We start from the raw sequence: 10,039 nt of genomic DNA on the forward strand, positions 1-10,039 counted from the left end.
AAAAAATATTTTGTCTCAGGATTTTGATGCAGAATGGTGGAGAATCACTCCAGAATTCGTTTAAGGTACTCCGCTTGAGAATCGTATTACAATTGGCGAAGATATAGCCATCCCTGTGGCCCCTATAGGGGTAAACCCCATTTTCGAGGGACCCATCACGAAAAATGGACAAAAAATCTGAAAAATATTTTGTCTCAGGATTTTGATGCAGAATGGTGGAGAATCACTCCAGAAATCGTTTAAAATACTCCGCTTGAGAATCGGACTAGAATTGGGGAAGATATAGCCATCTCTGTGGCCCCTATAGGGGAAAACCCCATTTTCGAGGGACCCATCACGAAAAATGGACAAAAAATTTAAAAAATATTTTGTCTCAGGATTTTGATGCAGAATGGTGGAGAATCACTCCAGAATTCGTTTAAGGTACTCCGCTTGAGAATCGTATTACAATTGGCGAAGATATAGCCATCCCTGTGGCCCCTATAGGGGTAAACCCCATTTTCGAGGGACCCATCACGAAAAATGGACAACAAATCTAAAAAATATTTTTTCTCAGGATTTTGATGCAGAATGGTGGAGAATCACTCCAGAAATCGTTTAAGATACTCCGCTTGAGAATCGTATTACAATTGGCGATGATATAGCCATCCCTGTGGCCCCTATAGGGGTAAACCCCATATTCGAGGGACCCATCACGAAAAATGGACAAAAAATCTAAAAAATATTTTGTCTCAGGATGTCTCAGGAAAAAATATTTTCTCTCTTTTAGTAAGTATTCATAGCTTGGCTAATTGTACTTGTTAGCTCCAAATATATTATTCCCTCCTAATTTCGGATCTTCGAGTAGCATCAATTTATATAGCAACATACCTACAAAAAATCTGGGCTAAAAAGTTTCTTAGAAATTGTATTGGCATAACGGTGATTTAAAAAAAAAAAAGTTTGTGTCCAACTTTTGAACAGAACTTTTTTAAATGTGGCAATCCTTAAAATCCAGCAAATCCCAAAGTTTTGTTTCAATTAGTCAACCCTAGATAAACCTCTAAAGAGTATAAAAGGCGGGATCTGGCCTGGTCGTAGTTCAGTTGTCTTCTAGGTCCCACAGGACCCAGTTAATATATCTTCTTAATTTCTATTTCTTTATTTCTTTTTGTTGAGATTTACTAAATTTGTTTTTGTTTAAAAGATTTTTTAATCATTTTTTATTTTAATTTTTTTGTTTGTATTGGTGTAAATCTTATTAATGGATCCTTCTTTATCTCCTCCATTATTTGAGCCCATAATTTTATTAACTTGGAAGAACAGCGAGATCTACAGAACTATCTGAGTTTTATTTTTCATTTAAAATGTTTATTTTTTGTATTTTTTTAAATTTTTCTTTTTATTTTGTGCAAATTTTATCAATGGATCTTCTTCACTTCCGTCAATATCTGTGCCAACAATTTTAACAATTTTTGTTTTTTATAAGTGTTTTGATGCAGATCGGTTGTCTTGAAAGTATACCGGGGTCGACAGAGCTACCTGAATTTTATTTTTCTTTAAAAAATGTTTATTTTTTTTATTTTTTTTTTTTATATTTGAGTATCTCCTACCATCGGATCTTCTTGACTTCCGTCAATATCTGTGCCAACAATTTAAAAAATTTTAGATTTTTATAATTGTTTTGATGCAGATGGGTTGTCCTGGAAGTATACAGGGATCGAGAGAGCTACCTGAATTTTATTTTTCTTTAAAAAATGTTTATTTTTTTTATTTTTTTTTTTTATATTTGAGTATCTCCTACCATCGGATCTTCTTGACTTCCGTCAATATCTGTGCCAACAATTTAAAAAATTTTAGATTTTTATAAATGTTTTGATGCAGATGGGTTGTCCTGGAAATACACCGGGGTCGACAGAGCTTCTGAATTTTATTTTTCTATAAAAAATGTTTATTTTTTTAATTTTTTTTTTATATTTGAGTATCTGCTACCATTGGATCTTTTTGACTTCCGCCAATATCTGTGCCACAATTTTAAGAATTTTTGATTCTTATAATTGTTTTGATGCAGATGGGTTGTCCTGGAAATACCTAGACGGGAATTGATAGAGATATCTGAATTTTATTTTTCGTAAAAAATTTTTATTTGTATTTATATTTATTTTTTTTTTAGTATCTTCTTTCGATGAATCTTTTTGTATTGTTTCATAACTTGAACCAGTAATTTAAACAATTTTTGAACCATATAAGTGTTTTGATGCAGATGGGTCGTGATGCCTGTGGACATATGTATTTCTGCAACGGCAGTCCCTTTACAAATCCTGATATATTGCCTAAACTATTGATAACTTGGTTGCCCGTGGTGAATTATCTCAAATTCTATATTTCCATGACCCTAAAACCAACAATTGGACCAAAATATACCAAAGAATACAACCCTTGAAGCTAAAGCTCGAAAAATTGTTTATTCAAATTTCAAAAACAAAAATTAAATGCATCCAAAAATTCTTTTCTGGAATTAACTTTGTTGACGTTCGGCCACCAATCCCTTGACCAGACCCACTAGCATGTCCAGACCCTCCTGGTTGTTTTTGGCATAGTAGGGCAATGCCTGCAGTCGCTTCACCCACTCCACCAGCTTGGGAAATTTTTCTGCTTCTATGGGAGCAAATGCCTCCGCCGTGGACACTGAGGCGATGCAGCTGAGATCCGCAATGGTCAGTTGGTCGCCAGTTAGGAAGGGTCCATTGGCCAGGCAGTGCTCCAGACCGTCGTAGGCCTTCTGGAGGTACGCCACACGATCTGCCGGCAGTTCTCCAACTCCAAAGTAGATAACAGGCTCTACAATGAAGCGGACGCGCGGAAACAGGTGGCCGCAATCGTAGTACAAACGGGCATCCACAAGACGGCGCTGGGCCGCATCCTTTGGATACAAGGAGTCATTGCCGGCAGGAGCATACTTATCGGCCAGATAGCTGCAGATGATGTGGGAGTCGCTGACCACGGTGCCATTATCATCCAGCACCGGGATAGTGTGCTGTGGGTTCAGTTTCAGGAACTCTGCTGACAAATGCTCTCCAGCTTTTACGTTGACTGGGCTGAAAAATAACAAATAATATTTTTAAATAAATCGCATTTAGAAATAGTTGTGATAAGATTTCTGCCTCTTTCTTAAGTGAGTGGTAAGTGCTAATCAGTATTTTCTGATTTCCCTAAAATAGTCTCTGTTGATGGTAAAATAAACTCGATTATAATAAAGAAAGATACGGAAACTATTTTTAGAAAATATGTTTTTCTCACAAAAACTTGTAAAATCAATATGACAAGCATATAGTTGGAAAAAACTCTAGAAAGTAGTTAAAGTTGAGCGAAGCCCATCGGTCAACCAGAGGGTTAAACAAAAAAAGCCGGGGGAGACCGGTTTGACCCCCACTCACCGTAGATCCAACTCCAGACCCAGGGCGGCGGCAGTCAGCAGAACAGCGCGGCAGGGGGGACTGCGGGGCGCATAGTAGAGGACGGGTTTGGACGACATTATACAAAAAGGCTGGAATAGATTGGTTAATTAGAAATTTGTGTGACAAGCCAACGGGAAACCAACAACCAAATATTTACTTGATTCACGAAAAAACACAACCGACTTAGCTGGGCGGTGAAAATGAAATAAAAACTCGGAGAGAATTAAGTTGATTGTGTGGCGTTATCAAAGCTTTCAAAAGCTTTAAGTGTTTTTATAAATATTTACATTCTCTTTACAGAAAGAGATGGCAAAAAAGCTTGGCGATCAGTGGCACGATCAAAGCTTTCATATCGACTATCGATTAGAAACTATCGCTTATTTTGAGAAAATCTTGTAGCTTAAAAAACCTAAGAAATTTCTGTTATTTTGTATAAAGATAATCAATATCAACATAACCATAAGAAGTAATTAATTACTATCCCTTTTATGATTACCACCCTCTCGAATTCCGCATCGGGAAATGTTATCAATTTTTGATTAATTTCTTTAAGTAAATAAATTTAGGGAACCGAAAAGTTTACTGAATTAAAGCATAAAATAAATCTTAATTTTTGAAGGAAAAAAATTCATTTCATCGAAAGCAAACAAATTAAATTCACGCACCGAACAGGTGACTAACTAAGAGGATTCATCATTCCCTCCAGGCCACAGCCCTTTTATTTGGAGAGGTGAAAAAAATTAAAATTTTAAGCGGATTTCGGTATTAGTTAATGGCTCAGGCCCGGGGCAACCTTTCACGGATTCGCTTTCCCGGGCTTTTTGTACACAAAGTGAATATAATTGGATTTCTGATGCCCTGCGTCAAGTGGATGAGCGAGACAGAGTTCTGGTGGAGGGATACCCTCCTGGTGACGGTAGGAGGAATGCTGGAGGAGGAGGATAGAGACATTCATTTGGAATGCAGCGGAGCAAAAGGTGAGGACCAAAAAATGTCGATAACGGTGGCTTTCGAACTTGAACTGAAAGCGGCGAACTCCGAACTCAGAGTGCGACTCACGTCGAATGCCTTTAAATATTTGGTCACGGGCGAAGGCGATACCGAAATGGGAAAAATGTTTGCCCAGGTATGCAGGCAGGTCCTTGGCAATAAGTACTCCTCCTCGTCCCCACAGACAAGACGCTGTTCGAAAACCATCCTCACCACCCTCACTTACCATCGAAGCCCACCTTCCGGGGCAACTTTTCGCCCAGCTCGCGTTCGAAGACAAATTTGTGAAAGCAATTTACAGTTATTAAAGCTTTTAGTGGGATCAAAAGCAGGACTCGCTTTGGTCCTGCTCGTCCTTGTAGCGAACAGCGAGTAGAAGGCATTAAATTTAATTTGGTAATTGAATAATTTCTGTGACAAACACGAACGCACAGACTCACAGACACTGACAGGGAACTTTGTTTGGCTGGAGGAGAGAAGGCAAAAAGGACGTGGTTGGTGGAAGGAAACTATGTCGCCAGGAGTCCCGCGAGGCTTTTGAGAGGGAGCCCTGAAAGCATTAACTAATTGATTGCCACTTGACGAGTGACATTTATCTTCATAACTTGAGGCCTCTTTTTTCATCCTTTTCTGGCTGCTTAATTGAAATCACAGCTAGGACTCCCAGCTAGGACTCTAGCCTGGATAGCAGATGCTCCACTTAAAGCGCCAAACTGTGCATGAGATTAATGGTAATAGGATAGCCAGGACTCGCACAAATATACATACATACATACGCATATACGTATGGTGAAAGGATACTGACACCCACACGGGACAGCATGGCAGTCAGCTGTTCGAGTGCAAAATCCAGTGTTATTAATGATCCCTTCGACGCGTGGGTAGAGTTTCCAAGGGTATTCCCGCTATCCTTTCACAGCCGCCCTCCATAAATATTACTTAATTCGCATTCAGCCTTGGCATTTATAACAATTAAATTGCGGCACTGCCGAGCTAATTGTTCGCTGCGCCCCTCTAAAGCGCCGAGACAAAAGAGTCCTTGCTCCCTGAATGACTGGCCGTATCCCCCAAGATTGACCGTGGGTGTATCCTATAGAGATTTTCGGTGTATATATGTGAATCTGCCACGAATCTGATAAGGAATCACAATGAAAATTAAGACGTCCGCATGCCACGACCGCCCCGGCTTTGTCAGTTTCATTTTTATCGGAAATAAAGTCTGGAATTTCCAAGGACTAGGCATATAAATCGAGGCTCAAATTAAAAGTGACATCCCATTATTTAGATATAGATATGAAGTGAAATGCGGGCGGACAAGTCAAATGAAGGGCACTCCTCGAAAAAATACAACAAAAAATGAACCAAAAACCCAACCCAAATGGGCCATCGAGGACTGACAATGACAATCTGCCCCATGCAACCATCTGCCCCATCAAGGGGCACGCAAAGGAAACAAGGAGTGGGCCAGCTCCCTGAAAATTAAGTGCCGTTTCGGTTGAGTTGAGACAATCAAATCACATTCCTCAAATTCAAACCGAATGCTTTTGATTTGAAAGGCATTCAACATATTCAAATTTTCAACTTATAGCCAACAATAGAATGTGTCTAATTTTAATGGCCAAGATGAATTCCATTTGTAACCAAAAATACTCGTTATTATTTGGGATTTATTCCCTCTAACAATTAAGATTTATCAATGGACTTTTGTTCAATTAAATGCCATGACTGGCCAGCATTTTAAAGTCATAGAATGGGGATTAAATGTCAACTGCGATGACCTTGACATATGTTTTCAGTTATCCCTATTTTCTGGCCATCATCAGGAGGACATCAGCCTCCATGGAGGAGCCTCCATCAATGACATTTCGACACGGCGCTCTTTTTTGTCGCTCGGCTGGCTGACACTGTCAGATATCTCCAAGTTCTGTTTTTTTTTTTTGCATCCTGGGGATATGCCTGGCAGGCTTAGGACTTTAATTTGTTTGATCCTTCTGCGTTTATCAGCGAAATCCACTTGCAAGTCGCTTCGCTCTGCGCCTGTCAATTTATTGAACTTTATTGAACTGTAAAAACGAGCATAAATAAAACGGAACACATCCTTGCAGGAAGTAGGATAAAATAAAAGGGAAAAAAAACTTCGATTTTGGAATATTATAGGGTATAGAGTACGGCAGAAATCTACATACATGTACATCCCCAATGGATGAATGATGGAGAGCCATTTCCCTTGTCCTTGCTGGGAAAGGGGCGGTTGGGCGGATGGGTTTGCGGCCATTCGCGCTTTTACGAGCCACCTGAATGAATGGATTTTTAGGGCTTTTCGAATATGTATTTTAATGGAGCTGGTGGCATGTACATACCACCGATGCCTCGCCACTCTCCGCTGCCTCTCTAAACACGAGCATTGGGAATTTTATTGGGTTTATTTTTTGCGTTTTTTGTTTGCTTTTGGGCTCTGGTGCTCTGGAGCACTCGGAGCTGCTGTTGGCACTTTCTGCCTTGTTGCCATTGATGGATTAGCACAGTAAGCCAAACAGGTGGTATGCTTCTGTTTTCAGCCCTCCCTCACTCAGATTTCCATACCAGCCCCCAGCTCCTCATCCATTGCCCACGTGGAATCCTTTGGGCCATTCGATGCATCATCAAACTGACAGGCAGAGCAAGGAGAGGGTTATCCGAGATGCTGTATCACTGTTTTATGGCCAAACATGGTACAAAAAGTGGTAAAAAATATAAGAGAAAAAATGTGAATCCTAAAAGGCTATTGTGTTGCTCTCTAAGCGGATCAACTATCAATAAACGATTGTTTTAGACGAGAAATAAAAGCACATAAATACCATTAGATTATAAATCGATTATAATCTGCACTTGAACTTGAACAGTAAGCCTTAGCAATTATCCTTATAAAGTGGCCATCATTTGCATATTAACTGAATCACTCAATCGCCCAAGAGCTCAGAGCTCAAAAGCCCGCACTGAGCTCGTCATCATCCCCATCAGGATCTGTTTAATCCCATTAGCACTTTGGAAACAATTCGATGCGAAAAGCATTTCAATTGGCAACCGCAGAATTAGAATTTTGTTGAAAAGTTTTAGCAGCAAGAGGCGGCAGCAGCTGCCGGCAGTCAGTTAACCAGTTTGCACTTTGGCCAAAATGTGTTGTGGCCAAACTAAAATAAATGTTTCGATTCTACCTTCACCTCCGCCTCCACTCTGACTTCAACCTCAGAGAAAAGGTGGTTGTAGAATGTTTTCAAAATTAAACAGCTTTTATGTACAAACAATTTTTGGAACATGGCACAGAAATTGATTTTTCGTTGGAAATACATTATCTTGGACATTTTATTTTATTGCGTTGAATTGGGGCAATATATGTGCCGGAGCGAGAATGTTAAGATTTATGGGTCGTTAACCAGGTGGCTGGTGGTGGTCAGGACCGGAGATTTCTTTCAGCCCGGCCCGTATGTACTGGCCTGTACTGTACTGGACCGAGCTGGACTGCCACTCGACTGGACCCTTTTGCCATAAATCCTTGAAAGAAGTCAGCCACGTGTGCCCCATTATCTAATGTGTCAGGTGGGTGCTTGGGTGTGTGTTGAGCTGGCATGGACTCGGGTGGCAGTTCCCATTAACGAGGCAAATATGTATTAATTGCGTATACGCACTGTGCTCACCAGTAGGGCACCAGACCAGAAAAGGTTATGCTAATTAGGACTCGACATTGCCTCTCCTCTCGCCGTACTTGATAAATCAATTAATTTATGCAACATCAGCAGGCTAATGCACTAAGGCCGAGGCTGCGGTGGTGGGCGGTCGGGGGGTAATGACACAATGCGCCGCAGGAGTCGCATCACCCAAACACATCCATTTAATTACAAACAGTGGCAGCGGGACAGCCTCCCTGCCATGACCCACCATGCCCCACTTGCAGCAGGAAAAGAGCACGCAGCATGTGGCAGCAACAGCATCAGCAGCAGCTTATTAACTATAGAAATTGATTTTGCCCGGGGGGGCGCCGCAGAGAAGCCTTTTCCCGAGGACCCCTTGGGAAACAGCCTGGCGGGGACGCTTATGCTAATGCCCAAAGGACGAAACTGAACACAGACAACCCGTTGGCCAACTAATCGTGTTTAATTTGCAGCAGACACAGCTCCCGACACCTGAACCGAAAAATCCTTTCCCCCATCCTGGTCATCGGGGCGAAGTTCGTTGCTCCGCGTTGGATCTGTTTTCAGCTCTTTGTTTGGACCGATAATAAGGTCCTTGATGTAGATGTCTATGCAAACTCCCGAAAACAGCCATTCATTACTTTAACTATTTAATTACACTTGAAGTTAGTCCGTCCCGTATTTTAATGGAGTGTATCCGTTAGCGGCACATAAATCTAAGAGGCCTGCCTTAATGACTGGGCCGGATTTTGGGTCCTTTCTGGAGAGGGCATTGCCGAAGCAACTAGTGATGTATTTTATTCAAGTCCCATAAAGTTTTCTGGTTATGGCTGGTGTTTAACATTAAAGTTGGCAGATTATCAAAGGTTTAGGCCTTAAAATTTAGGGGTTCTCTGTTTAGGAGGTTTCTATTAGCTAGTTGAGTGTATATTTTATAACATATGTATGTATGAAGTGATATTTAAAGAACAGTTTTTTGAAGAAATTATTCAGAAAAGGGTTTTATTTTATCTCCAAGATTAAATAGTTCTCTACGATTATCTTATAATCTTTAAGTATAATGTCTATAAGTCCCTCAAATGTTAACCTTTCTAGCTGAAATTTCTAAGCCGTCATCTTTACTTCCTTGGACAACCGTTAGAGCCCCATTAATGGGGATCTCTTCCTACCACTATTGAAAGGTACTGCGGCGGAAGAAACGGAGTGGAAGTGAAACAAATGCCGCTGGCACCAAAAAGCTCGCCACATCCGTCGACTTCGTTTCAGTGGCTGCCCGGGAATATATCGGGCTTCCCCGATACTGAATCGAATACGAATCCGAATCGGAATCCAAATCCGAATCGGGCTGAAACTGGCACAAAACCCATTTATAGATGTTTGTGTTTGTTTTGGCTGCCACTGTTGATTGCTGTTTTGCTTTGGCTTTTGTTGCTGTTGTTGCAACATGAGGTAGCAACACAACGGTCGTGGGTGTTGTTTATCTTATCAGCCGACAGTTTGGCCAAAACAGATGGCCAAAAACTAAACAATTGTTTTCGTTGGTGGTTGCTAGCTGTTTATTCTTTCTCACTGTGCCTCTGTTTTTGCCTGTTCCTGCCTCTTTCTGACATTAATTGCCACAAAAAGTGCCGGTAACCAAATGCATATAGTACCAGCAACATCATTAATTGCCAGTGCAACATTTGTTGATGTTGCCAGCAACATGGGTGGTGAGCCTTCGTCGCTTTTGAGCCTTTTGAGCCACAAGTGTCTTTCTGCTGGCTATTTGAACGGGCCAGGAAAACAAAGCAGCAACAGCCCGACACAGGGCGAGCTTGTGCTCCTTTGGGCCACAAACTTGCTCTCACTCTCGGCGGTTGTGTTCCACTTTCCGTTCTGTTTCTGGGCCGAGAGCTTTCGGCTTTTCCGACCGATTTCCTCGCTCAGTTCCTCGTCGTAGTTCAT

General features: G+C 41.1%; 1 protein-coding gene across 1 annotated transcript; it reads right to left on the reverse strand.

Annotated features, from left to right (window-relative positions):
* Positions 1 to 2,450: 2,450 nt before the first annotated feature.
* On the reverse strand, positions 2,451 to 3,687 carry GstE11 (Glutathione S transferase E11). Its single transcript, XM_070278500.1, has 3 exons — positions 3,595 to 3,687; positions 3,417 to 3,526; positions 2,451 to 3,077 (listed from the first exon to the last, which is right to left on the reverse strand). The coding sequence occupies exons 2-3, from the start codon at positions 3,512 to 3,514 to the stop codon at positions 2,498 to 2,500; spliced, it is 678 nt and encodes a 225-aa protein (XP_070134601.1). The 5' UTR covers positions 3,515 to 3,526; positions 3,595 to 3,687; the 3' UTR covers positions 2,451 to 2,497.
* Between the last annotated feature and the right edge of the window lie 6,352 nt (positions 3,688 to 10,039).

Source organism: Drosophila bipectinata, chromosome 2R, assembly GCF_030179905.1.
Source record: "Drosophila bipectinata strain 14024-0381.07 chromosome 2R, DbipHiC1v2, whole genome shotgun sequence".
In the NCBI taxonomy this organism is placed as follows: Eukaryota; Metazoa; Arthropoda; class Insecta; order Diptera; family Drosophilidae; genus Drosophila; species Drosophila bipectinata.

What these genes read in the sequence shown, in the direction of transcription:
- GstE11 (XM_070278500.1), bottom strand. Translation starts at nt 3,514, where the DNA reads ATGTCGTCCAAACCCGTCCTCTACTATGCGCCCCGCAGTCCCCCCTGC. An exon ending in GGTCTGGAGTTGGATCTACG is followed by an intron (nt 3,078 to 3,416) that starts GTGAGTGGGGGT and finishes GTTATTTTTCAG; the next exon opens with CCCAGTCAACGTAAAAGCTG.